The 27306-nt window shown below is 41.7% G+C and overlaps 1 protein-coding gene across 2 annotated transcripts; it reads right to left on the bottom strand.

Annotated features, from left to right (window-relative positions):
* Positions 1–1106: 1106 nt before the first annotated feature.
* Positions 1107–25423, bottom strand: LOC144082482 (transcriptional regulator ATRX-like). Of its 2 annotated transcripts, XM_077609691.1 has the most exons (35): positions 25230–25423; positions 24074–24135; positions 23908–23954; positions 23713–23822; positions 23560–23640; positions 23349–23458; positions 23204–23271; positions 22213–23120; positions 21211–22128; positions 20713–20779; positions 20254–20387; positions 20019–20177; positions 19815–19932; positions 19639–19738; positions 19125–19286; positions 18837–18978; positions 18550–18659; positions 17998–18144; positions 17751–17928; positions 17518–17655; positions 17268–17443; positions 17076–17193; positions 15588–15718; positions 15336–15430; positions 15082–15221; positions 14345–14498; positions 14106–14206; positions 13289–13397; positions 13020–13197; positions 11998–12189; positions 6143–6292; positions 4721–4837; positions 3117–3212; positions 2690–2818; positions 1107–2312 (listed from the first exon to the last, which is right to left on the bottom strand). In XM_077609691.1, the coding sequence occupies exons 2-35, from the start codon at positions 24128–24130 to the stop codon at positions 2091–2093; spliced, it is 5862 nt and encodes a 1953-aa protein (XP_077465817.1). In that variant the 5' UTR covers positions 24131–24135; positions 25230–25423; the 3' UTR covers positions 1107–2090. The 2 variants fall into 2 exon arrangements, with proteins under 2 accessions (XP_077465817.1, XP_077465816.1); XM_077609690.1 differs by having other exon boundaries at positions 21211–23120.
* Positions 25424–27306: the final 1883 nt, after the last annotated feature.

The raw sequence follows: 27306 nt of genomic DNA, 5'->3' as shown, positions 1-27306 counted from the left end.
GTAGCTTTTGTTCAAAAATTGATGACATATAGTAAGGCTTTTATTTGATTATCAGCATAGCACAGCCAGGTATCACGATAATCCTCACCCGCACCTCACCCCAAAAAATTGACATTAGAGCAACACTACTATAAAGGGTAGTACATCCCATTTGACAAATCCGATGTGAAAACAGCGGGACAGTCAAGACAGCAGATCTGGTTTCCCAGAAGAGAGCAGGCCAATTTGCCCCCATAAAGCCTTCAGCAAGTAGAGTGGCCAAACTCTTAGTCAGCCTCATCCACCGTTACTAAATCACATTCCCCATGCAACTGGATCCAAAGTCCTAATTGGCTTTACACATCGGGCTGGATTTGGCTAGCGTCGAGGGGCCCCCGCCGAGGAGGAGCCGACCATCGTGTCGTCCAATCGGGCACAATAGGGTGAGAAACAGCTGCCGGCGAGGTGGCCCAAAAGCCGCAGCGCCGCTAATCTGGGGGACTCGAAGAGTGAACGGGATCAACATTTCAACATCTGCAATAGTGGGGAGCCTAGCCTTGTCTGCTGGCAGATTTTTGCGAGTGGCCCTGGCAGAAGCTGATATGAAAATAAAACGTGGGATTAGTGTCCACGGTGACTCGATGGTAGTCGTTGATGGCGCGAGACCTCAATGGAAATGTCATAAATAGTACATTAAAGTACATGTCAAATTCGTTAAAAATAAAATAATTTGAAAGATCACATCAAAAAGCGGCCCAGGCGCCTGGTCCTGGGTTCAAATCCAGGTGGGTCCACCTTTGTGGAGCTTGCATGTCCTGGGTGGGTTTTCTCTGGGTACTCCAGTTTCCTTCCACGTTCCAAAGACATGCATGGTAGGCTGATTGGACCCTCTAAATTGCCCCTAGGAATGAGTGTGAGCTTGAATGGTTTTTTGTCTCCTTGTGCCCTGCCATTGGCTGGCCACCGATTCAGGGTGTCCCCACCCTCTGGCCCAAAGTCAACTGGGATAGGCTCCAGCACCCCCTGCGACCCTAGTGAGGATAAAGCGGTTGATAAAATGAGATGAGATGGCTCTCTGTTACTAACTACCACAACACATGCTCAGTGACTTAGTCTCAACGCGAGAATTTTTCATCCTTTTGGTCACTTTATTAAATGTTATATTAAATACTTAACAAGAGAAGAGCAGATTAGATCAACATGGCAAATTGTGGCTAAGAGAAGAACATTCTTCATTCAATAGGGCAAAAACAGTCTATACACGTATATGAAATACAACTTGTGCAAACAAAAGATCCGCAGGGACGAGTCTTCTCTCACCCCGCACGACCCCTTCATCGACGGGATGGCCGGTCCAAGACGATGCCCCGAAATCGGGTCAAACTGGAGCGTCACAAAACCAATTAAGAGCACCGCCGGCAAGCTTTGTGAGCGGCGGCGGCGGCGGAACGTAAAACAATGACAAAGACGCACAGTGCTATGCTAGACATCGAGCTAACAGTGAGAATGACGATTACAAAAAAAGGGAAAAAAAAGAATAAAATGGTCGCAGAGACCAGCAGGCAGTTTTGACGAACACAAACGGTCCATTTTCAGCTGTGTTAATAGAAAGAAGCCAAATTGGGGGAAACTGTTTTCTCCAAACATGTGAAGGCCAAATTTTTTTCTTCTTTGTTTTTTTTTTTTTTAAATGGAACCCCCTGCATTTCCTCCCCTTGCACCAAGTTATATTGGTAGAGAATCTACTGGTTGTCACCAACCAAACTGGTCCCACTGGGTTTTTTCTTAGTGTATAAAAGTAAAATGGATGACCCCTCTTCTCAGCAGGGGCAACACAACGCTTTAAAGCGTTTCTAAAAAAAACAGAAACAAAAAAAAAAGATTTGACTTTAAGAACATGAAAAAAAATGAAGCTATATGTAGAACTTGAATAACATTAAGGCGGTATGTACACTTTTTGTCGTTGTTTTTGACCAAGACCCCTCAGTCCTTTTTCGTTTTTTTCTTCTTTTTTTTTTTACATTAGGTTCCGCTGGCGGACAGCTTATCGCAACTTGGGCGATTTTTTTTCTCCGCGCGCGAGAAAAGATGGGCCCTGATCGGGTGGGGAATCACAGGCCCTTGGAGGGCCCGGGATTCTTGCCCATGGCGGCGTGGGGGTTCACTCCATGCAACTGCTGGTAAAGGCCCAGCAGGTCCATCTGGGTGAGGCGATTCCCCCCCAGCATGCCGTTCTGCAGTGCCATGCTCAAGAGGTTGTTCTGGTTGGCCATGGCCAGTTGTTGCTCTCGAACCTTCCTGTTGTTCACCACCTTCTGGACGTACATCATCAGCTGAAAAGAGAAGCCAAATGACAATCGGTCATTCTTCTCTTGACCAACTGGCCTCTCAGATAAATCCGTTAAAATAAAATAAAATAAAACAAAACATTTTAATTGAATTTTGTGGCTATCCTTTGCCTCATCACTGTCTCTTGCAATTGCAAGAACATTTTTCAACAACAACATTCCCGTTTAATGTCTAAGAACTGTTTCTTTTCAAATATTAAGCAACTTCTAAGTGGAATACCGTTTAACTCAATCCAGATCTAATGAATTTGTACCATTATCGCGTACTACAACCGTTTGAACCCGATTTTTCTCTCAATTTGCCATTGCTGCTGTTGCGCCTTAACCAGGAATCTAGCTGTGGGGAACTTCAATGCTCTTACCGACTGCTGCATGGTGAGAGTTTCTCTGTAAACAGCTTCTCTGCGTTTGGCCTCCATCTCCACAGTGGCCATTCGGCCCAGAGCCAAAGACTGGACTTGATTCTCATTCAGAGCTGGGTTTTCTTTCCACTGTGAGTAAGTAGGCAGGGGAAACAACATTCATTTTTTTTGCACTGTCGCAAGACAACATGTCATAAACCTTTAGATAAAAGTTACATCAGGGGAGAATATCTCAGTGCAACATATCTTTAAATAAATACAGTGACGCTAACACTTTCCCTGCCATCAATGGCCATTATTTCAGAAAAAATCAATCAATCAATCAATCAATACCTGGTCAAATTGGCCCAAAATTAACACAGAGTGACCAAAACTAACTCATTACAGCCCCTAATGAAGACATGAGCAAATGGAAAATGTCACTTACAATTGCTCCGATCGTATCTTCCAGTGAGTCTTGCTGTAAACTCTTCAACGCATTTGTCGCCTCGATGACCTTCTGTCGCCCTTGGTTGATAAGCTCCTGTTCGCAAAAGACACAATGCCTTTATCTCATCACATCAGGGATCGCCGTAGACCACCCCCCCGGCCGATTCCGCGGCGGGACGGCTTGGACGTCACATAGCTCAGATTGCGCAAATAACGTGGATTGAAACGATTAATGTCATCAAGCATTGTTTATAGCGACAAAACCACAGAGGATTATTGAGCTCTGAAGATATTATGAGCTCATTTGGTTGTTACGGCCCGCAAGATTTACTGTACCATCCACTCTCTGCATTTCCAGCAACATATCATGTAATTGACTGCACATTGTCGAAACCTAACTGCTACTTGCAGCAGGACATGATGAAGTCAGCAAGTGTTTTATGCCCTCCAAAACCAAAGAAAAAAATGCTACTAATACAAAAAATAATAATAATTCCAAATACAAATGATCACCTTCATCGACAGCCCCCCGGGGACTTCTGACAAGTAGGGACTGTAACGCCCCCTGTTGTTGTGGCATGCATTTTAGAGCCTGACTGACTTTCTACAAACAATGTAGCAATAAAAACGTAGGGGATAATACACCTAGAATTTTCCTTACGATGCATTGACGAATAATGTAAACGTAGCAATTTTAGTTAGTCTCCTATCCAATACAAGTACAAAATAGGTGAAATTCTGAGAATTCTCTCCAGTGTTGCTAAACATGTATACATCCAAACTTTCCATTTCACAATAAACACGAGCCTAACGTCCTAAAATCTGACTACTAGCGGACTGAATACAGACCGTACATAATCAACACACACACATTTATTAATGTAATATTAGGATCTTTGACTCTAAAATTGTTCAACTAGCAGATTGTATTTTTTACAGACACTTCCTTGTGTCCTGACTCGTGTTAAATGATGAAATAAAGTACAACATTCCCAATGATTATTGAAATAATAGGGTTTTACACCCCTTGTTTTTGGCGGGTCTGAAGCCTTATCTTGGTGATTTCCTGCATCTTGCCAGCAGGTCAAAACTCATTTCCATAGAAACCACCAAATAATTGGGAGTGTTTTGATCCGGCCAACGCGTTAAGGGGGACTAAAGGAATCCTCACATGGGTGGAACTCTTGTACCACAGAGTTCGCTTTAAGGAGGTGTTTGGACGGCGCTATATTGTGTGTATCACGTCATCAATGAGTGATCATATCGCCTTGGAACTTTATTTGTATATCGTGCTCTGATTATAATAATTGAAAGCAGCCTAAATATTCTGCTCCCTCGGCTGATCTTCCCGCTACTTTAGTCAAATGTGCCAGCGCGTATAAATATCCGCCGGCCCAGACATGAGGCATTACGATGTGACGGCTAGAGGTTTGGGGGGGGGGGGGGGGGGGGGGCGAGCTGGGCTTCGCCGGCTGCATGACTTTTGTCACAATTAGCAGCGGAGACTAAAGAATGTGGTGCGACATGACGAGGGGGGAAAAGGAGGAGGAGGAGGACGGCGAGTGGGCGGCAGGAGAGGGGCATGTGGAGCTCATTACTTACTTCCAGCTGCTGGTTGGTCATGGTGGCCAAAGCCGCCAAATTGTAGTTGGAGAATAAGCCGGAGGCGCCCGTTTGGGGGTAGGCTGATGCCGGGTAGTTAGTCTTCATAGTCAAACCCTGAGAGAGCAAAGACAACATGGTACTGTTTAGAACACAAAGTGACACTAGTCTGCTTGAATAGGAAGGTCAATCCAAAAGGATCATCTTTTTTTTTTTTTTGATAGTGGAGAAAACCTGACAGGGTAAACGTGTGACGGATAGATTCGCGGCCCAGTAAAGGCCAGCTAGCAGGGTACTGATGTCTGTGTGTAATTTAAACTTTGCTGCAGATGGTTTTCTTGTGCCCTTTAATCTGGCCATCCGGGGTGTGCATGTGTTGGGGGGGAGAAGGTTCTATAGATCTGGTCGGAGACAGGTGTCAAAGACTACACAACAAAACTATGCAAACACACCCATCTATTCTTGAGTGGCCTTAAACCTGAATTTTCAGACCTTTGCACACGCCAAGCGAGATGGAGGCTTTCCTCCTCGCATTGTTAAGATTTGGGAGTCTCATTTTCTCTCGTAACAATGCTCTTGTTGTGAAAAAGCACTTACTACAATGTCATTTTTTTTAATATGATTAAAATATTGACAATAAAAGGAAGAAGAATTCATCCCTTACTTCTTTTACTTGAGTTTCGACGATACACATCGTCATAATGCCCAGCTCTAATATAGTCCTGCCAATTTGATCAAATATTTCAAAAATACGCAAATTTAAATGATTTAGACTTTACTGATCCTCTGCCGGAGAAATAAATCTATCCACCAATGGCAGCCAAAGAGTTGAGATAACAACGTACAGACTATAAAATACTACCACCGGACCTGAGCGCCATTGTTTCCCCTGCGAGTGGAAAACCCTGTGTTCTCCTGACAGGCAGACAAGCTCAGGGAAAAGCTGCTTACGGCTCACAGGGGGCAGAGGAGTGAGAGTGTGTTGGAAAAATAATCATTAGAGTGAATTAGAATCTAGAATTACATGTGGAGAGGGGAGCCCTACTCACGCTGGCTTGCACCACCAACACTTTTCACACACACACACACGCATGTCTTCCAAATAAACACGCTAATTGCCCTTTGATTTGACCTACAAAAAGACGGGACAGCAGAGGAGGTGCAGGCAACGGCCACAGAAGCATAATGTTAACACGAGACAAGTCTCTTGTAGATGGATGTGGACGTTACGCACGTGGTGGAAATGTCATCTCGCTAAAGGCTTGAAGACATTTAGATAAATGGTACTCAACTCCACCAAATTCCAAGACTTTTAACCGACCGTGTAGATGGCGTTTGAATTGTGTGGACCTAGTTTGTTGATCTGTTTGTTGTTACAATGAAATGTTTACCAATACACGTGGCGGCGCCCATCAAACCAACCTTCTTCTCTGCTTCGTACTCAGCCCAGGCCGCCTTGCGATCCTCCTCGCTCAAAGCCTCCTCCTCCTTGTGGTCCAAAAGGGAGTCATGCTCATGATAACACACAATCTGGTCCTTGTGGGTCTGCAGCAACTCAGCCAGGAAGAGGTCCTAAAAAGGCACAAAGGGGTAAAATGTTTAAGGAAAGATTCTAAAGTCATCACTAGATTCGCTGATTGAAAACAAGGAGTCAGACTTGTGATGAGGGGGCCAAATGTGGCCCATCACTTGGTGTTAAGCGGCCCAGAAAAGCAAATCACGGGGATCAACTTCATGTTTCTTGATGAAATACCAAAAATTCCAGATGATCGTTTTTCAAAATGTTGGGGTACTGCATGTGTTTCAGTACTAGAAGTGGCGGCAACAACTGAGGTCATCATCTCAACTATTATCAACTATTTGGATCTAGATAAACATAGTTTACATTCCTTGATCCAATGCTACACACTTGCAAGTTGCTTTTTTAATTGTGTTTTCCATGGTTACCGACAAAAACACAACCTAAAGCCTCATGTTTTCCGGAAGTAAACATAACGACCCTTTCTGACAGAACTTTAATTTCCATGACCGCACTAATATTGAATGCAATAGCAGACAAACATTGGGCAAGCATTACCAGACTATTTCTGCATAAACATGGTTCAAATTACACTTGCTGTGGAGGCTTTTTTCTTCTTTGTACTGGCTTAGCTTTACATTGAAGCGGAATTTTGGAAAGTGGAGACGTCACATGACTGCTGCATCATTAACCTCCCTTACAAGGCAGTTCACACAGAAACAACTCTGCCCCCCACCCCCACGATTGTCCATCCACATCTGAACTCTTGACAATGAGACTGAGGTTGCAAGGCAAATTAATCATAGATGTCACTGGCGCAAAGCAACAGGGAATACAAAACAGACACACAGTAGGATGAAAGCGGACAGTGATTGCAAATCTGTACAGAATAAGAGAGAAAATAAACAGTGGGCCAGACACGGTGAAACGTGATCTCTCAAATTAGAGATGTAAGACAAGCAGACAAGCTTGTATACACACAGAATTCACTTGGTTGAACTGTTCGGGCGAACGAGCTGCCCCCGACAAAAGCCTTGCTGAAGGGGCTTGCGCTTTCCAACGTTCTAAGGATAAGCGGTCACCAGTGCTGAAGGTCAAATCACAATACAGATGCCCCAAAGGAAACAAGTGCCCAATGGGATATACTAGCACTGGCTCTAGGGTGGTCCGGTCCATCTCCTCCCATGAGCGGTGTGCAATGGTGACCCAGTACTAATGATTGTCAGTAACTTGAGATGGCCGATTGGCATCCCGATGGAGCTCGATTGTAAAGCCTATCACTTTACCGCAGGAGAAGTGAGAAAGAAAACAGCACCGAGTGGGCAGATGCTCCGGATAAAATGATGCAAAGCACTCAAAGTGCAGAAGATTATGAATCCATACTTGTACAGAGTGATTTCTCAATTGGGGGAAAAAAGAATGTCTTGGGAGTACCGTTTGACCAAATCCACATTGAAACGTACCTTCAAAAGAGTCTAGGTTTTGTATAAATACATTTCATGAAGTGTCTTTCATCAGGTTTTCTAACAAACAAAGCCGCCACAAGAGATGAAAACTTGGGAGTCGACGTAAAAGAGTCCATTTGGACTTTACGAGCTGGCACAGGCATCCACTGCATACTTTACCAACAGACTTTATTTAAAAAGGGCTAATGCAATTAAACACCTGTCAGCATGGATAGTTTTAGACGACAACAAAGGCAAGATTTATGTCCATTATCAGATCCTGTCAGAAGTTCACAACACGTAACTTATTTCTTGCATCTCAAGTTTTATTCCGATTACTTTGAACCAACTGGCACCCTGACATATACTAAAATTACTAGCCAAACTAGAAACTAACGTTATTCATTTGGGATTAATTTTGTGGGTCCTGTCCACGAGCAAAACAGAGATGCTTTGCAAAACTCCCACATTAAACAGGTAGGTAGATAAAACTTAAAAGACATGGGAAAGTGAATAGTGTTTGACCTTTTCCACTATAGTTTTAAAAAGTTGGATGTCGTGGCTTTAAATGCACAGGTGTGTTAGCAACGGGGGTCAAAGACAAAATCCCAAAAGCAAGAATGCCAAAGGCAGAGATATTTGCAATACCTAAACACAGCCAGTCAAAACTCTCTCGCCCACAGCTGCAGACAAATTAAACACACACACGAGCGCGCACACGGATGCACGACGCTACCAGACAGTACTAAACAAGATTCTCTGCAAGAACACACAAAAAAATGGCTGAAACCGACCTCAGGACTTTACACCCTCCGCAGCAGGAAAGCATGCCAGAGTTGTTTTCACGCCAATCAGTGAAATAATAAGAGACAAAATCAAATTGTTCACATTGTGGGGACAAAATTCAGGAGACACCAATAAACAGAGGCGCCAAACACTGCAGCCCTTCTATTAAAAAAGCCAATAGATCGTGGGCCAATGCATAAAGCTTAAACCCAATAGAAAACCTGATGCAGTTTTATGAAAGCTTGGCTCGGTCTTGTCTCTGTGGAGTTTTCAGCGCGCCGTTTTGACCTTGAAGGAAAATACCATGACATTTTTTTGTTATGGCTATGGTCCTCCAATGTTTAAGACAGCTGCGCGTAGCACTGTCTGCATTTTTGGATACTATTAGTTATCTGGTGTTGAATTTCACTTTTTCACATTGGAAGCAATTGAGCTATCACAACCTAACGTGAAACAACTTAACAAAGATTGATGGTGGAAATACTTCAGCATGATATCTGCAGACTTTTGGCGGGGCTAACGTTGGCTTCCCTGCAGGGACAATCTGGAATATGAAGAGTTTCACAGTTGGCTACCTGGAGTCAGAATGGTGTGATTAGACACAACCTGGTTTCAGGAAAAGTGCACGCATTCCATTTAGTAACTACACGTCACTCTTATTGATAAGCATGATACTTTTGAATAACAGTATATTTGCTTATGTTTTGAAGGTACAACAGGAACCCAAAGCTAGAACACAATCCATTCATTTTTGATTGATTAACATTGGGGTTTACGATTGATCTTTTACGAGTATCATTCCCATTTAAGCTGAAAATAGACAAATGAGAACATAGGAAACCCAAATGAACTTCATATAACAACAAAAGAGCAATAAAAACAGTGTTTACCCCCACTTATCTTATTTAACAACTAGTTGACCTTTCTTTGAGTGCAAATCATTGTTGGGTCTTATTTTAATCAGACAGTTTGAAGACCAACTTCCAGAGAAATGGGTTCCACAACACTTTTTCCTTCTACTGTGTGGTTGTGTCTAATAGCGACCTGCTAAGACCGCAAAACGTAATGTTTGCGCAACTATCTGTGGCTGCGACCAGCAATTGACATTCGCTCAAACCAGTGGAGGAGTATGCAGTAAGTGTGGACAACTGTAGGGTGAACTGTTCTGCAAGTGGCTGCTTGCTCTATGGATGAGCAAGCTGAGCAGGAAATAGGATGTGTCTGGAAGGGTGGGTGAGAAGTAAAAACCTTATGTCTGGGGTGCAAATCCTTCTTTGTCATTAAGGGGAAGCACGTCGGCTTCTTTTGTCTTCAATTAGTTTCTCTGAAGTGCACAGAGACATCTTTAAGAGAGGGGTTGAAATAATGACCCCTCATCAGTCGCTGGGGTATGGGGTCCGAGGGATGGATAAGAAAAACAACTTTACTTGGTTTGCTTTGAACACCGCAAGGTAGTGAGGTGAGTCAGCATAACAGATGGTTACAAAGATCAAAGATGGGGACAAAGATGGCCATGACAAAAAGGGAGCCTAATAAAATCAGTTTAGGAAAATAAGGTATGGCCTAAAATATATATATATATATAGATGCGATCATAAACATTGCTGAAAAAGGATCAAACTCAACCAGTTTTTTCATTGTGTAAAAATCACTTTGCAGAGTAAAGATCTTTATATTATAACTTGACTTCTTCTCCGTCTGTGCAAGAGACAGTTGGCTTAAAGCAATAGGAGTCTTTCTGACTCATCTTCACATGAATCCAGACAGAATTCCTTCCATCATACTCTCAGTTCTGTTGCCATCATCATCATTATCTAGTTGCCCAAAACAGGAAGCTTGCTTCAGCCTCTGCCTTTAGTGCTACGTAAAACAAATAAAGTTAACCCACTAAATGTCTCACACACACACATCTGAATGGGCACGACTCAAACAAACACATCTTTAGAATGCGTATCTCAAAAAGTGAAATGGTGTTAATAGCCGTGATGTCCAAATGCAAATTGTAGAACATCATTGGGAAGGCCCGAACAAGAAACTCCAGTTCAGCCTACATTCTGTTGCAATTCTCAACTTTATCAGATTCATAGATTTGACATGTGTCACTATCAATGGCAGCCAATGACTTGCTACCTAAAAGTAAAAATAAATAAATGCATTTTTTAAAGCGGCCTTCGATGAAAAAAGTTCAAGCACCACCGTTTTAGAACCTCAATTTCAGTTTCCGTGTGTGTTAAGCTCCTACCTGCTAACCAGCCAATAGAAAAAAGGAACAACAGGTGGCTTAGAGTAAAGATTTGCAGAAGCAATGTTTGTTTATCTGCCCTGTTTAAAGATTTCTAAGAAACTTCAGTCCAACCAAAACTAAGAACATCCTAACACAACAAAATGAAAAAAAAGAAGCCAAAAGGTTGATTTGAGAGATCAATAACTAAGTAAATGACAGTAAGGAATGAGGGGGGAAAGTGCAGGTTTATAGCAGCATTGCAAAGAGGAGTTTGTTTAGTAAATAGCAGTAAACAGATGGATGCAGCTGTGCTGGGTTGGATGGCTCATGGAAGTGCGGTGTGTTCTCATTAAACCTCAGGGGGGCTAAATAACAACATAAAAGTAGGTGGGGGAAACCAATTCACAGGAGAATGCTGATTCACTTACACTCCAAACACATACACACAAACAAGTTCACAAAAAATAAAATTTACAAAAGGCAGCAATACAGAATTTCTGTGAGCTGAATCCAACATTTCTGAAGAACTTCAGAGAAATAATATGGATTTGACTCCAGCACTGGGAAACAGCATCAATTAGATCAAGGGTGTCAGACTCGGGTTGGTTAGCGGGCCGGACCATTTTAGATATAATATTTAGATTTTTTTTTATATAATTGGATTAAAAGAACTGGATTAAAAGCCCTGATAATTCATTTTTATAGATCTAAAACAATGTTTATTTTAGCTTTTTTTTAAATATATTTTTTAGATTTTACAAAATGATTTTTGAACTAAAAACAGAAAAAAAAATATTAAAAAATTACAATTATTGATTTAAAAGGGGAAAAAAATCAGGAAAAAAAGTATACATCTATACTCTTCATTCTAATTTGATCCTAAAACAGAAAGTCGGCACACATGATTTACTTTCCCGGGCCACACAAAATGATGTGGCGGGCCAGATTTGGCCCCCAGGGCCGCCACTTTGATACGAGAATTAGATGAACCATGAACCAAATAAAAGGGAAAAAGATGGGAGGACCAAAAACACAAAATTACCCACAGCTATAAGGCTATTTCGCTTAAATTGACATTGTTAACCGCGTTTCAGATAACTAAAACCTAAAATAAAAACATAACAGGCTGTCGTTGGTCAGAGAGAAAAGTACCAGGTTCAGCCAAACTATGAAAAAAACTGAATTATAGTCCAGATAATACGGTACTCAACAAAAGCCAAATTTACACTGGCGTAGCCTAGATTTTATTTATTAGTAGACTAGTCTGGCTCATGAGAGTGATGTGAAAAGGTAGTAGTGTTACCTTTGGGAGCACCGGTGTGGCTTTTTTGCTTTTCTTCTCTGAGGGATCGTCCAACATATCAGGTTCAAAAGTGTACAGCTCCGCCAGCTCGTTCATGGTAAAGTGCCTTTCAATCTGTTGCTGGTCCACCACCCGGTATGACAAAGACTGTTTGGTAACTTGCCGGTCATAAATCTTCTCTTCCATTGTGCCCTGAAAAGAGAATACGAATCCAAAGACAGCCCAATAAATTGAACTTCTAGGGTTCCAAGGAGTAACGGTGCTCGTGTTGATTTTAGCATGACACTTGTACCGTATTAACATTTAGGGGCCGTCTGGAGTGCTGAAAATCTTTGTCTGGTAGTTTTTACTAAAGCCCAATTTCTGAAATTGAGGGGAGGGCGTGCTTACAAATTACACCTACAAGCAGTTAGTCTCATTACCCCCACTAGCAATTGGTCGAGGCATTAATATGAGCACGTCAGTGGACTGATTTGTCGGGTATTTTCATACTTTTGTGAAATAATGTTTACTGTTTTAAAAAATCCCGCTCTTTGCTACGTTATTGTGTGCAAAGGAATGGAGTTCATAAACTGTATGGTAATAGTTTTGCGGCTTCTAGTCCTCATCTTTACTTTATAAGAAAAATCATAGGATACCTGTTTAGTGAATGTTCAAATTTGGCTCATATTCCAATTGCTCCAGCATTAAAAAGGCAAGATTTAGTAGTTCTATTCTCTTCTCCAGAAATTTGAACTCTCAATTTTCTTAAGCCTCGTTAATTTTTTTTTTGCAGGGCAAAATACTGCTGCATTTTAATTTTGGGTAAAATTAGTTTAGTAAGAAATATATGTTACTTTTGAATTATGTTTTAGGAACTACTACATGTACAGTCTTGGTTTACTGGTTACGTGCTACAATAAAGCAATCAAGGTTGTAGGTTCATGAAAGATGTCAGATTGGAAAAAAAACATTGTAATTGGTGCATTCCTAAATGTAATATCTGGTGTTGACTAAACAGTGTTAAAAACTATTAAGATCACCTGTGCCAGGAACCTGTAGACAAAGACCGTCTTCAGCTGGCCAAAGCGATACACCCTGAATATACTCTGGATATCATATGAAGGATTCCAAGAGGCGTCAAATATAATGACTCTGTTAGACGCCACCAGGTTGATGCCAAGGGAGCCAGCTCGCGTGGAAATGAGGAACAAACGACCCCTGAAAGAATAATAAGAATGGAAAAGATTTCTATAAGTGATGTCTCAAGTGTTTTAATGGGCATCAGTCATTTACTATATCAATTTTCCACCTTGTGTTGCTGGGGTCGTTAAATTCTTCAGCCCACTTCTTCCTGGTGGTGGCGTTGGTAGAACCATCCAGACGATAGTAGTCAATGTTCCTGAACCATTTACCATCACCTTGACAGACACGAGTACAAAAAAAAATAAAAAAACACTTTTCGATTTCATCATAAAACTGCAAAAAAGCCTTCAACAAAACATGTCACCATCAAGTAGGCCGTTTATTGTCAAAGAGCAATGAACAGATAGATGGTTATGGTGGATGGAGACTCTGTATGTAACCTTCAAGATGGCCATTCCCTTGCTAGCCTTCATATGGAGCAGTTGAGCATGTTTCCAATTAAAGTTCTGTGATCTTTTCATTACAAATTACAAACCCTTGAGCAAACATTTTTGGTGGAATAAAAAGTCAAGGTCTAATCATTTTCAAAATGCAAGTAAAAACAGCTGTCCAAGTTTAATTAAGAACATGACCTCACACCAGTGGCACCGTGTATGTGTGCACACACTGGTGTATGTCATGTGGTCAAGAATGCATGTAAGTTAGCTTCAAGGGATGTACGGGAAAGAGTTGCTGGATGAATATTGGATCATTTTTAGTACCAGACAGAAAGACAAAAATGAATTTGTGACACGTAACCAATCTATTCAAAGGGCACTTTGTTATTTTAGCACATCCTGACTAAGAAAGAGCACCATTATAAAGCCACATTTTCAGGCAAATACAGGACCGGATAATCCTGCGAATTAATTAACAGCCTCACAAGAGAGCCAAGTGAGCTTTTTTTTTTACTAAAGAAACCGGGACGGCATTATAAAGCTTACCTTTGTATGGTGAGACCTTTTCGTCATCTTCTGCTCTGCAAGACAGCTGCAGGAAATCTTCAATCAGGTCCAAAGAGATAAGAGACTGACTAAACACCAACCTGCGGATGGGCACAAAGATTCCTTGGTGTCACTTTACTTTCTAAAACGCTATCCCGTTACACTACAAACCATCTACATAGAAACAGCACATTCCATAGATGTGTGTGCAGATATCCATTGAGCGCAGGAATACATACACTTTATCTTGCGCTTCCTCTGCCATCCGCAGGATCTCAAAGAGGATTGTAATTTTTCCTGAGTGTTCCAGGATTTCAGCATCGGTCTCGCTGACAAACTCCTTGTGCCAGTCAACCGTGGGGCTTCCCGGTGCCGAGCCGGAGGGTTGTGCGGCTTTTCAACAAACACACAAATTATTCCTAAGTCAATACAACTTTGCTGACCGAATTTTCTAGACTAAAAGGTGAACTTTTTCCATAGACTGGCTGGGCCAGAGACTTATATAATGTTAAAATACAGAATTTTACATCTACTACTTGTTACTGGGCGACCATAAAAGATAGCTTTTTTTCTAGTTATGTTTCTTTTAAACCAAAACAATATAGTAATGAATAGAAAGGATTAGTCTGATACTACCATTATGTTTTTGTTTGTTTTGGGCGTTAAAGGGCCATTTTTTTTTTACTAGTTGGACTCTGGAGCGACATTTAGTCCGGAAAATATGGTAATCATTTTTAGCATAACTAATGAACACATCTTCAGGTGATTTCAACAGTTCAAAGTGGACCACTTGCATGCATCAATAGGATAAGCAGTTGTGATATGGACGAGATGACTTTACAATGAGTAAAGGCACATCTGGTTGTGTGCACCCTCCCCCCCAATTGTTCACCATCAAAGTTTGTCCATATTGCATGTCAAGCTTAATTATGTTTCACTAGAACATACAAAGTATCTCTTGAGGCACCCAACTCACGCTCTTCTTTAGGTTCAGGCCTGTTTCGACCCTCTCCATTCTTGCCCCTAGAACTGGTGTTCCATTCTTTGATGACTTCCACATCATCACTATCAGAGTCATCAGATCCCTTCTTTCTTCCCTTGCCTTTCTTCTTTTTCCTATTAAGGAGGGCCAGTGAAGGACACAGGGTCAGCAGGAGTAACAGACGGAAGAACAGGGGGAGTACAAATGTGTCTCTCAAATCCAACAAACAGAAGAAGTGGAATCTTTACTTTTTAGGCTTTTCATCCTCTGAGGTCAGACTCATAGAGGACTCTTCAGACTCTGAAGCGATAAATTCCTCCATACTGTCTTCGTCAAAGAAGCCCTGAAAGAGAGAAGTATCAGACGAGGCTCAAACGTGTAGTGGAGCGAATAAGTGATAAGGGATGCTTTGGGGCAGAACATGGGAATTTGCCTTTCAAAAAAAAAAAAACATGTTCCCAGTTCATCATATAGCGAGCTTTTCGTCTTGGCCTACCTACCCTGTTTTCTTTACTGATGTAATCCAGCTGAAGGCACCAGGGATGGGTCCAGATTCTGCTAAGCATCTGGAAATCCTGGAAGAGCTTGGTCCCTGCGCGGCCTCGGCCCCCCTCCAAAGCATTCCCCACACCTGTAACATGAGTGAGGACGAGATGCAGGCGGTGAACAAGACAGGCTGAAGGTTTGTTTTTCTAAACATAAAATGACAGGACATGTAGAGGGGACAAATTTATGCCTGTGACCTGCATACCTCCTTGATAGACCTCCATAAATACCAAATGTCCTCCTTTTTGTTTTCATTTTTGGGGCAAAGATTTGGATGCAACCACTTAAGATCTAAGCCTGGCCCTTTCTCGTATGTCCCCACATCCCCTACTGCTGCCCCCCTCTCCCAGAACTCTTCATTAGAGACGTGGGAAACCGTGCTTAAACCCGGGCTGTGGCACTTTGCCAGCTGCCACTTACACATGCACGCACACGGCAAAGTCCACCTTATCAGAGGGAAAGAAAAAAAAGAGCAAAAGGAAAACCATTCCAGTAAAGGTAGTGCTTCAAAAGAAACAACAACATAGGGTTGTCAAATTTAGGTATTTTATGCACAAGTATTAAAAAAGAGTGACTAAAAAACAGGTAGTGACTCAATAGCAATAGGAAGGCACGAAGTTAACAAGAACTGACACAATATCAACAGCATTGCGTTAATTTTTTTTTTTTAAATCCACAATCACCCCACAGAATTTTCAGTACTTTACTCCTCTGTTGTGTTTCGATATATATATACACAATATTCCCATGCTGATGCATTACTTTGTACAAAAGTGCAGTTGTTCTTCATCTAAAAGCTAAATATTTATTTTGTGGTTCTGTACAAGTTAAGAACTAGGGGTGAGAAAAGCCACACACTGCACTCCGCCTACTGCCCGTTGTTAGTTGGGATAGGCTCTAGCACCACCACGAGCCTTGTGAGGATAACCAGCTCGTAAAACGGTTGAATGAATATATATATATATATATATATATATATATATATATATATATATATATATATATATATATATATATATATATGAATATATATATATATATATATATATATATATATATATATATATATATATATATATATATATGAATATATATATATATATATATATATAAATATATATATATATATATATATATATATATATATTAAACAAGAATATTTTTGAAAACTAGCTACAATTGAGTCAGAAGAAGTGTATTTAAAGTGTTCGGGTTCATAGCTTATGGTGCTGGGAGTGTTTTAGACATCAAAATAAACCACTGTGAGCAGTTTTAAGGAGATTGAATGTATTCGCAATTTCAGCATACACAGCAAAATAAGACCGTTTGAGTCGTTATAAGGAGGACATGCGTATTCGTGGCAATTCTAGTTTTAAAAAATGCAACGGTTCCACTGAATTACAACAGTCTTTAGTCAATTTTTTTTGCAGCATGTTTCTTACCAGTAAAGTGCTCCAGGTAGTATTTGTAGATTTTACATTGAAGTGGAGTAACTCTGATAGACAACACATACTCGTGCTTGGGAGGGAGGAACTTTGTGAGTGCCGAGTAATCTTTCCTCTGAAGAGGCAATGAAAGAAGACATTTTAAGGACTCTCCATTGTGCATAAAAAAGACAGGGGATTTTGTCTTACCTGAACACATCCAGCCAACATCTCATACAAAATGTGAGCCCTCTTCTTCATAATGCGGACATCTTGTATCGTGGAGTCAGCACACTGTCCATTCTGAATGGGGTTGATGAATCGATTGCGGAACTCTTTGACTGACCCCAGCAAGTTCTCTTTAATGAAGTTCACCATGCAGTGGTCTGATGTGAGGACACGGAGGTCAGAAGGTCTTGCGGTAGCTTTCGGATACAAATCCAGCTGCTGGCAGACTTACATTCAATGAGGTTATTTTGAAGAGGGGTTCCAGTAAGCACAACCCTCCTCTTCGTCCTGATGGAGTTCATGGCTTTGGACACAGCTGACGCCTCATTCTTCAAGATGTGACCTTCATCACATATCACCAAGTCGGGACCTTTGCGGAAAATAAAAGGAAAATTTGATCACGAATGGAATTTGGATTCCACTTAAAAGCTTCATTTTATTTGGATCCAAGGACAATAACCATACCTGGGTCTACCAGAGTCTTTTGGAATGTCTCTTTGAGCTTCTTACTCTTGATGTTTCTTCCTTGTGTGAGATTTCGGTACATCTCGTAGCCAATAATCATAACCCCACCCGAATCCTGCCATTGCTGTAGGGCGTACGCTCGGTCTTGTGGCTTCTTGACCGTGGCCAGCTCCGTCACCTATTTCGTAGGCCACCGATTAATCGTCCCAAAAGTGATGTTTAAAAAGCTGCTGGAATAAACAGTTACCTCCAAAGACTCCTCATCTTTCATTCCCTCCTGCCATTTCTCAAACTCGTTGACCCAATTAAGGACTGTGTTGAGAGGACAAACCACCAGAGCGGTTGAGAAGTCAAGCTTCTCGCAAAGGAGTAAAGTATGAAGGAATGTCACCACCTAGCGGGAGGAAAGAAAATTCAGGCTTTACAAGATTCAATGAGAGCAGAGTTGGCTGACTTTGGCGGTACTCCATCGATGAAATTCAACGGCTGCCACTGACAGCGCTAGACGTTCAATCAACTTTTGTCATGTCATGGATTGAACGTCTGGTGCCATCAATGGCACCCAAAAAGTTAAATATTTTTCCTTTTAATTTCGAAAATGTCGTTGATATTTTTCCCAATAAAATGCCGATATCCCAAATTTCCCACTTTCCCCAATGTGAGAATGTGCATGGGTACAAGCGACTGATTTTTGTGCGTGTTTAAGAGTATTTTCTCCATTATCAGATATTCTCACAATTTGCATCCTAAAATGTACAACTGTACTACATGCTGTGTTGCGCTTTAAGGCCAGAAATACCTGAAGAGTTTTTCCAAGACCCATACAATGTGCAAGGATGCAACCAGAGCCAGGCGACTTCTCAATTTTCTTCAATGATTCACAGCAACAGTCCCATATGAACTGCACCCCTAAAAACAAGAAAAAAGATGCCAAGGCTTCAAACAAACTTACCAGACTGTTTCTGAATTCTAAAAACCAAAAATAAATGGCATCGAACCATAACATTCCTTGTGATTACACTAATTAAATTAAAACAAAACCCTTACAGCAACAGGATTGAACTAGGTCGTTTGCCTTGACCTTACCGTCAACTTGATGGGGTTTGAGTTTGGTGACAAGGTTCATGTGCACCTGCACTTGCGGCTCCTTTGTCTCTTCATTTTCATCCAGGACTAACTTGGTGGTAATGGGACACGCTATCTGGGAAGACTCTTCCACCACAATTGTCTAAACACAAAAATATTATGATATTCATTTGAAAAAACTGCATTTCAAGACCACCCATGGGCATTTTTTTTTGCTGCAGTCTACATTTCCAGACAAATTCAAATAAAAATCCTCCTGAAAAATACAAATAAAAGCTTCATTGTCACCTCTCTAAGTTTCTTCCTGAGTTCTTCTCTTTCCGCTATACGCTTTCTTCTGTCTTCCTCCTCTTTGAGCGCATCCCTCGTCTCCGTCCGCAGTTTGTCGTCCTTGAGGATTCTGCGGATCTTTTTGCGCCCTTTGTGGTCTTCGTCGTTTTCATCTCCACTCTGTGGAAACGAACATTAAGCCCTCAGATCTCCAGACATTTTCGGGGGCGGATGGGGAAGAAAACCTTTGATCAGTAGCCTCGAGTAACACACTCGGGGGATGCATTCAAAATGCATTTTGTGTGTCACGCATGACTGCACGTGCTAAGGTTAAGGAAAGAGTTCTTATATTTTGGGCTCAACTATTACATTAATATGAACTATGTTGGTCCAAGGCTTGAATATGGTTGGCAACCATTAAACTTAACTGAACTGGAGCTGTATTGATTTGATTCATATTGCACATTTTCCATTAGTCCAAAACACTTTGGAAATAATTTTACGCAAATCTACAATTGTCTTTTATGTTCACCTTCCCACTGCTGGAGGAATCCTGCACTTTGATCCTGCGTCTCTTCTTCTTCTGTTCCTTCTGACTTTTCTGCTTCTTGTCGTCCTTCTTCTTTGAAGATCTACGAATGCATAACAAAATTAGTGCCCGAGAAACGAAAAAGCAGAGAGGAGTGGATATTCCATTCCATTTCTTGCCTCGTTTTTCGACGCTTCCCTTCATTCTCAGACTCGCTGAGCTCCTCGCTCATCCCCGACTCCGCACTGGATGATGCTGACTTTTTGAAGTCAGAATCCTCAGAATCATCGCTGCCCCCTGCCAGATAGAAGACGTACGTTTGCACTGGTCTAACATGTAACATACTGAACTCATAATTACTGATGAGCAACTCGAGTATGGACCTTTTTTCTTTTCTTTCCTATTCTTGGCCTCCCCTTTAGTCTTTCTTGCATCATTTTCTTTCTCATCATCCGTGTCAGCGTCACTGAGCGAGAGCTTGTGGCGAAGCAGTTTATGGCGTCGAACACGCTTCTTCACCTCGACATCAGAACCAGAGTCTTCTGAATTTTTATCGGCACAATCGCAAATCAAAATAAACAAATTGAAATGGTGTTCGTTTCATTTCGTTCAATCTACCTTGCGCCTCGTCGTCCTTTTTTTTAACATTTTTGGAGGATTTCTTCACTTTCTGGCCTTCATTTTCAGAGGAGCTTTCGGCCCCAGAGGAAAAGTTGGATTTAATTTGCGCGAGTAGCATATTTTTGGCAATTCTGGAAGGCAAGAAAAAGTACAAATATTTTGGAAAGCAGCAATATATTGAAAAATATCTGACACACAGAAGGATAACCAATGTAAACCCAGTAAAAAGGTCAAGGCAGACTTAAATACTACACATTGGACTTTGGGTCAGGGTTTGGGAAAGTCAGAATTCCAGTCAATTGGTTATAATAAGGTAATTTATGGGCTCCACCTGCATGGTTTTTAGCAGATTGTCTCATAATTGCCAAAGTTTAACCTGGAGCAGACATTCATTTCATCTCAAAACAAGTGTTAGCCCATATTATTAGGGTACAATGAAGCATAAAATGCTTGTACCTGTTTTCAGGATCGTCGTCATAATCCTCCCCCATTTCAGTCTCTTTGTTGGAAGGCATTTCGTCTCCTTAAAAAAAAGAGAAATAAAACGTTATGGTTACGGTAACCCTTTCATGCACATGATTTTCATTGTTTCTTAAATACTTAGCTAGCTTCATGCTTTAGCTGCAATTGACAACAATAGACTTCCAATCTATTTTAACTGGGAAGGCTGGAATAGCCCACTTTTTTTCAGCATCATCAGATCATGTCTAGCGCCACATATTTACAGAATGACGGTCAGACGGTAAAAAGAAAAACACTTTTCTCTTCCTTCTTTGACAGATTGGTGTCCAAAATATGTCCTATCATTTTATTCATGTATACAGTAGTATTATTTCACAGTGCCTATAAACTAATATAATGAGTTTTGTATATATTTCCACTGCAGTGACCACTGTCCCCGAAATAAATAGTCAAAATTTAGTGAGTTTATGAAATCTAGCGAAGCACAATTACCTTCCGTCACACTATCTTCCACCGTGGGTTTGAACGTCTCCTGGGCGCTATCGTCTCCAGAGTCACTGCTCGCTTGTTGGGCTTCCTCGTCCTCGCTCGAAGAGGACTGCAACTTTGAGGGAACTTTCGGGCTTCCTCCTTTGCGCTGCTTCTCGTAAGATCGTTTAACCTTTTTCTCGGGTGTTTCTTTTTCCTTGACTTTCCTGCTTTTGGTCACACGGCTGGATCGCCTCTTAGCTTTGCTCACTTTTTCTTGCTCCGAGTCGGACGAGTTGGAGACGTTTTGCTTTTTCTTCTTCGAAGCGTTCTTCCGTTTATTTTCCACGTCTGATTCTGAGGCCTCGGACGTGCGTTTGCGTTTGCTTTTTTTCTCTGTATTTGGTAAGGTTTTTTCTTTCGATTTTTTCGAGCTTGGACTTTCTTTGCCCTCGTCGCTGCTGTTATATTCTGCCACCTTTTCCAGTAATAAAGAAGGAACGTCATCTGAGTCGGAGTCTTCCGTGTTACTCTTCTTTTTATCTTCTTTCTTGGAGCTGGCGGATTTCTTGGACTTGCTACTACATTCCTTTTCCGACTCCTGCTCTGATTCGGAGGAGTTATGGAGACTCTTATTATCAGCTTGCTTTCTCAGAGGAGTAGTCTTCACTCTGCTGGCGCGCCGATTGGGTGGCGGACTAGCCGGTTCGCATTTTGTGTCGGAACCCCCATTTTCCTCACTTTCTCCTTTGTTTTTGGACCTCGAGGACCTTCTTGTTGTCACAACGGGCACCGGGGTGAGTTTAACGATGAGGTTCTTCACCTTTGGTTCCTCGCCTCCGTTCTCCTTTGCCGGCGCGTCTGCATCGGACGTCTGATCACTTTGTGCTAGCAGGCTTGGATCTGCCAGACTTTCCACCATCTGAAAAAGCTCCTCGGGAACTGAAGGAGGAACAGACATAATGTCTTGGTCAAGCGATATTTCGCCGGTGGGTAGCAACTCGTCGTCAGAGACCTCTTGTTTACCTACTACATTTTTGGTTAAATCTTCCGTTTGGATGTCTTCGTCGACAGTTTCCTCATTCTGTTCCTTTTCCGGTTCCTCTGGTGGGCTAGTCGGTGTGTTTTCAGCTTGCTCTTTGTCTGTTTCAATGGGCTGTTGCACATCATTCTGGTCTGGATTTTTCTCCAGAAGCTTGTTGCTCTTTACCGATGGCTCCTCGTCGTTTGGATCTTCCGCGGTGACTGGGTCGTCCGTGGCGTCCGCTTCCTCCGCCTCTTCGTCATCCACGACAGCGCGCACGGCATTCGCGCTTTTTCCAACTCGCCGTTGGCCTTTGTCGCCATTGCGGAGTTCCATACCTTTGAACTCTGGCTCCAAAGCCTCCTCCAATGCACCATGGGCTTTTTTCAAATCAGCAAGCACGGCCTTGAACGCTTTCAAATGCCTGTACCGGACAGTTGTGTCGTCATCCTGCTCTTCGGCAGCCTGCTGCACAAACTGGATGAATGTGTTGTTCAAGCCAGTTGTGGTTTCAACCAGCTTTTTTGCTTTTTTTAAGAGTTCTTTGGGTATCAGCAGCTTCTTGTAAGAGAACGTTATAGTCCCTGAGCTGTCGACGTGTTCCTTCCCGTTCACGATTGCTTTGTGCTCTTTGACATCGCCGCGATTGTACGTTTTGCTCTTGCGTTCCTCGCTTTTACCCGATTTACGCTGCTTGCTTTTCTCGCGATCAAGCTTGGCTAAGATGCAGTTACACTTGGAAACCAGGTCCCGCAGGGGTTCTTCCCTACACACGTAGCAGTGCCACTTGGAGTTGTCGTCGGTGATGGCTGATAGCTCTTTTCGACCCAGGTTGCGCAGGATGCACTTCTTGCAGAAGGCGTTGCTGCAGTAGTCACAACAGATAAGCTTTCCGCCCTCGGCACACCACCTGGCAAGTAAAAGTTCGGATTAAAGCAAAAAAAAAATAATGTTTCACACTCAAATGTTTATTCAACTCATTGGATTTCTTACCTGCACTGCTCGTCCATCCCATCGGAGTCTCTACTAATGTCGTCACTCGTGTAGTAATTGTAACAGGACTAAAAATAATACAACGTGGACTCAGTAAAATAAGGGCGGGGTGTTGGTTATAAAAGGCATCTGAAAAATTGCGTACCTTGCAAATAAGCACGTTAAGAGCCGGGTGTTCGTAAACAGAGTTCCGCTGAAATTGGTTAACTTGCTTTCCACAGGCTGTACAGTTGATCTTCGTTTGCAGTGTGGCATCTGTGGACCAACATACACTCTTTCACTGCCAAACTAAACAGCTTCCAACGTTCCACCGTATCCATTCTATTGCAAAAATACGCATCGTGCCAAATTCTCACCGGAAGTTCTCTGTTTGTAATCCACTCGGAATTTCACAGTGCCTTTATTTTCACTCCCGGCAGGCTGCAACACGAGAGTTCCTTGAAGGACAAATACAATATGATCAGTTCCGACATCTTAATAAGAAAAATTACTCAACTTTCTATTCATACCTTTGGATGTGCTGCCTGCATTACTGTCAGAAGTGGCCCCCTCATTGTCACTGTCGTTTGAATTGTCGGAATCATTTTGGTCAGTAGCCTTAGCTACAGAAGTGGGCTTTCTATAATGCGGGAGCACAAAATAACACATTATTTCCCGCCTGAAAATACTGAGTCGAATTGGAAAGTACAAAAAAAGTTGCTTACTTTTTGCTTCGAGAAGAGGAGAGTGTTGTTTCTGTTGAGCTACAAGCCTGTAAACACATAGTAGAAGGAAAATGGTCAGTTTGCACAACATCATATAGCAAAAAAAATATGTCAATCTGCAGAAAGAAAATGAACCAAAAGACAACCAAAATGAAAGATGGTCTACCTGCTCTGTACTTTCCGCCATTGGGTCTCCACTCGATTCAGGAATAGGCAGACTCATTTTACCTGGGAAAAATACAACTGACGTTAGATAATGACAGCAAGTTGTTGTCAAATGAGAATAAAATGTTGAAGAATTTTGATTGTATTACACCTAATGTATTCTCTACAGAATAAGAATCAAGTCTCTACTTATAACAAAATTGAAAAATGTCAATTGTATTTTTGTGTATAACATTGTCATTTTGCACATGACACAAATATTGAATTGCTAAACTGCAAAGGGACATCGACTCAATGGTTGCCAATGACGAGATTGAATTCCAAAGGACAATTACTTTTCAGTGCCATTGACGGCAAAGGACGTCCAATCCATGTTGACTCATTAGACGATCGCTCAGAGCCTCCACAAGTGAAAATGAATCTGACGTCTACCACCGTCAACACCAGCCAATGATTTAAGAAAATCAGCATCTTGTCTGTCGTCATTTTTCTTACAATAAAAGTCGCAACAGTCCCCACGCTCGGTTCACTTTGCAAGCAATCGTGCAGAACAACTTCCCCTGCGTGTTTTTCCTGCTCATCTGGACATGTTTTGAAAACACCAACTCTCGCCCGTGATTTCAAGTTGAGACAAGGCTCAAGTTGCCCATCAAGTCATCCGGATCGACGGGCGGGCGACCACTTCTTTTCTCCACCATCCGTTGCCTTGGCGACCTTGCAGCCCGCCCTCGCCCTCCCCCTCCTCGCGGTGCATGCCAGCTCCAATGCATGGGCATGTAGCGAAAAAAATGCAATGCTCGGGGCCTTGTATCTTGATGACGATCCCAGTGCAGAAACCTGAGTGATCAACGCTAACTGAAACCACTCACACGCTAGCAGCTACCAGTTAGCCACGTTAGGACATAAACTAGACCGTGTCGGTTTTGATCAAATCGATTTGAGTTGTTGTTGAACCCGGCGATCGTTCCGTGGCCCCCGCAAATATATTGCAAACTGCATTTGTCCCGTGTTGATCACTACCGGTAGCGGCTACGTAGCCTAGCTTGCTAAATACCAACGAGTGTTAATGCATCGTCCAGCTAGCAAAAGGTAGCTCACTTCGTTTTAATCAACGTACAAGACACTTGTGTAAACACATTACTACGAGCCTCTCCTACCTTATGATCGCGGTCGTCATTTCTCAAGACACAAAGACGGGGTTTGTTCTCAGCGCTGGCAAGTCAATTAGACTCGAAGTAGCGGTGTTTGGTGCTACGAAGGCGAGAGAAGTCCCCGAAAAAGCGTAACAACTCCAGTCAGTGAAGACAAAGCGAGGAGACCATCTTACCGGATGGCGGTGGACGCGCTAAAATGGCGCATGGAGCCGAAATCCTACGAGCGCTCCCATTGGTTGACAGGCCAGGATGCTCTCGACCTCCCATTGGTCAAGATCTGGGTCTGGCCGTAATAACGCAAACGGGGATCATTTTGAATAACCTTTATTTTTCATATCTTTCCACTTTCTATACATACCATCGATTAATTCATATTAATTAGAAGGATGCTTTCATAGAAAGTGACTCATTGGAATGCATCCGAATGGGATTTTTACAGAAATGTCAGGTTATCGTTTATTATACATTAATAATATGAAATATAATTATTTATAATGAATTACAAGTAAATTATATTCCTGCATCTTTAGTCATGCCTAATCTCCTTTACAATTTCATAGTGTTTAATGCAGTGGCGGTCGGTGCATTTTCTTGTCGCGCCTTCAACGTATCAATCCAACCCTCAGTGATTTTTCCCGGAAAAAGACAGCGATGGAAGTCAATGGTGAAATGGCAAAAATTAAACTGGGATAAAATCCACATCCTAGCAGTATTTAGTGATTAAATACAAACACTGGAGCTTAAATACAAACACTGGAGCTTTTCAGATATGAGAACCGGGCCCACAATTGAAATATTATTTAGGAATATAGCCATATTTTACTCACCAAAAATCCTTTTTAACTGTACACAATATCCATCCTCCTTTCTTTCTTCCTTCTTTCCTATCGCCATGAAAGCTAATGATGAAAGTCGAGCCTGTCCTGTCATATTTCTGGCATAGTCCGTTTTGAAAATGGCTTTAAATCAAAACAACAATAAACTTATAAAAGCAACAGTCTAGTTTAATGCAGCAGACCCCGCAGAACTGATTTTGAAGGCTTTGAGGCAGATCTGATCTGGCAACAAATAATGGCTTTAATGTGATTGGTTAAATGCTTCAATATGAAAACACACATCTGGAAGCAGTGCAACCAGGGGGGAAAGCAATGAAAGGAATCTAACAGACCATTTGGAATAATAAGTATTGATAGACAAAATATAATATGATTCAGATATTTCTTAGGCCAGCAGAGAAGGCCTTGAAGGCCCTGACGGCCCGCCACTGGTTTAATGTGTTGATAAGACAATAAAAGAATATGGATGAACAAAGACAACCTGATGATGGCACAGTCCACCACGTTAAATTCAATGACTTCGTTATCAAACTTCAACATTTTCATCAAATTTAAAAAATATGTTTTTGATTGACGTCAATCAATTCAAAGAGTAAACTGCATGAGCAGAATATTGCACAGAAGACTAATTCATATCCAAGTTGTGCAAAAAATATGGTGTCACCTAAAAGATTGGATGTGCATATTAATTTGATGCATTTGTTAACAATAATCATTCATTTTCCATTTTAATTTTTGATATTTTTCAGCTTTTCAGCACTTTTTCACAATGAAAGTTGTACAACCCATATTTTCAGTGAAACATGTACTTTATGAAGTCAACAAAGATAGTACATGCTGTTAAAACTGCATAAAAATGCTCTAGTATAGTGCATATAATTTTTTTTTAATGACTGATATAACTTGTTATAACCAAAGCTCATCCGGGGAAATTTTAATTACTCAAAACCTCAATTTGTGCCTTCCCACCCAATATGTTTGATGTGCACTTGATAAATATGAGCCATCATAATTTTTTCATCAGGTGTGAAGAAGGGGTTTTCAAGCATAACACTTAACCGGATGTTGCGAGATGTATACAGCAACTATTGAGAAGGTTTTACTGATGCACCGATACCGATACTCGTGTCAATATGGCAGAAAAATGACACCATCAGTATGAGGGAGTATACGAAGAAATAATGTACCAAACTGGGTAATGTGTATTCTTCGAAATCTAGTTCCCAAGATGGGCACCAGCTAAG

The sequence above is a fragment of the Stigmatopora argus genome, chromosome 9 (assembly GCF_051989625.1).
Source record: "Stigmatopora argus isolate UIUO_Sarg chromosome 9, RoL_Sarg_1.0, whole genome shotgun sequence".
Lineage (NCBI taxonomy): Eukaryota > Metazoa > Chordata > Actinopteri > Syngnathiformes > Syngnathidae > Stigmatopora > Stigmatopora argus.
Note: the sequence above shows the minus strand (reverse complement) of the source record. Positions and strands in the feature narration are given on the sequence as shown.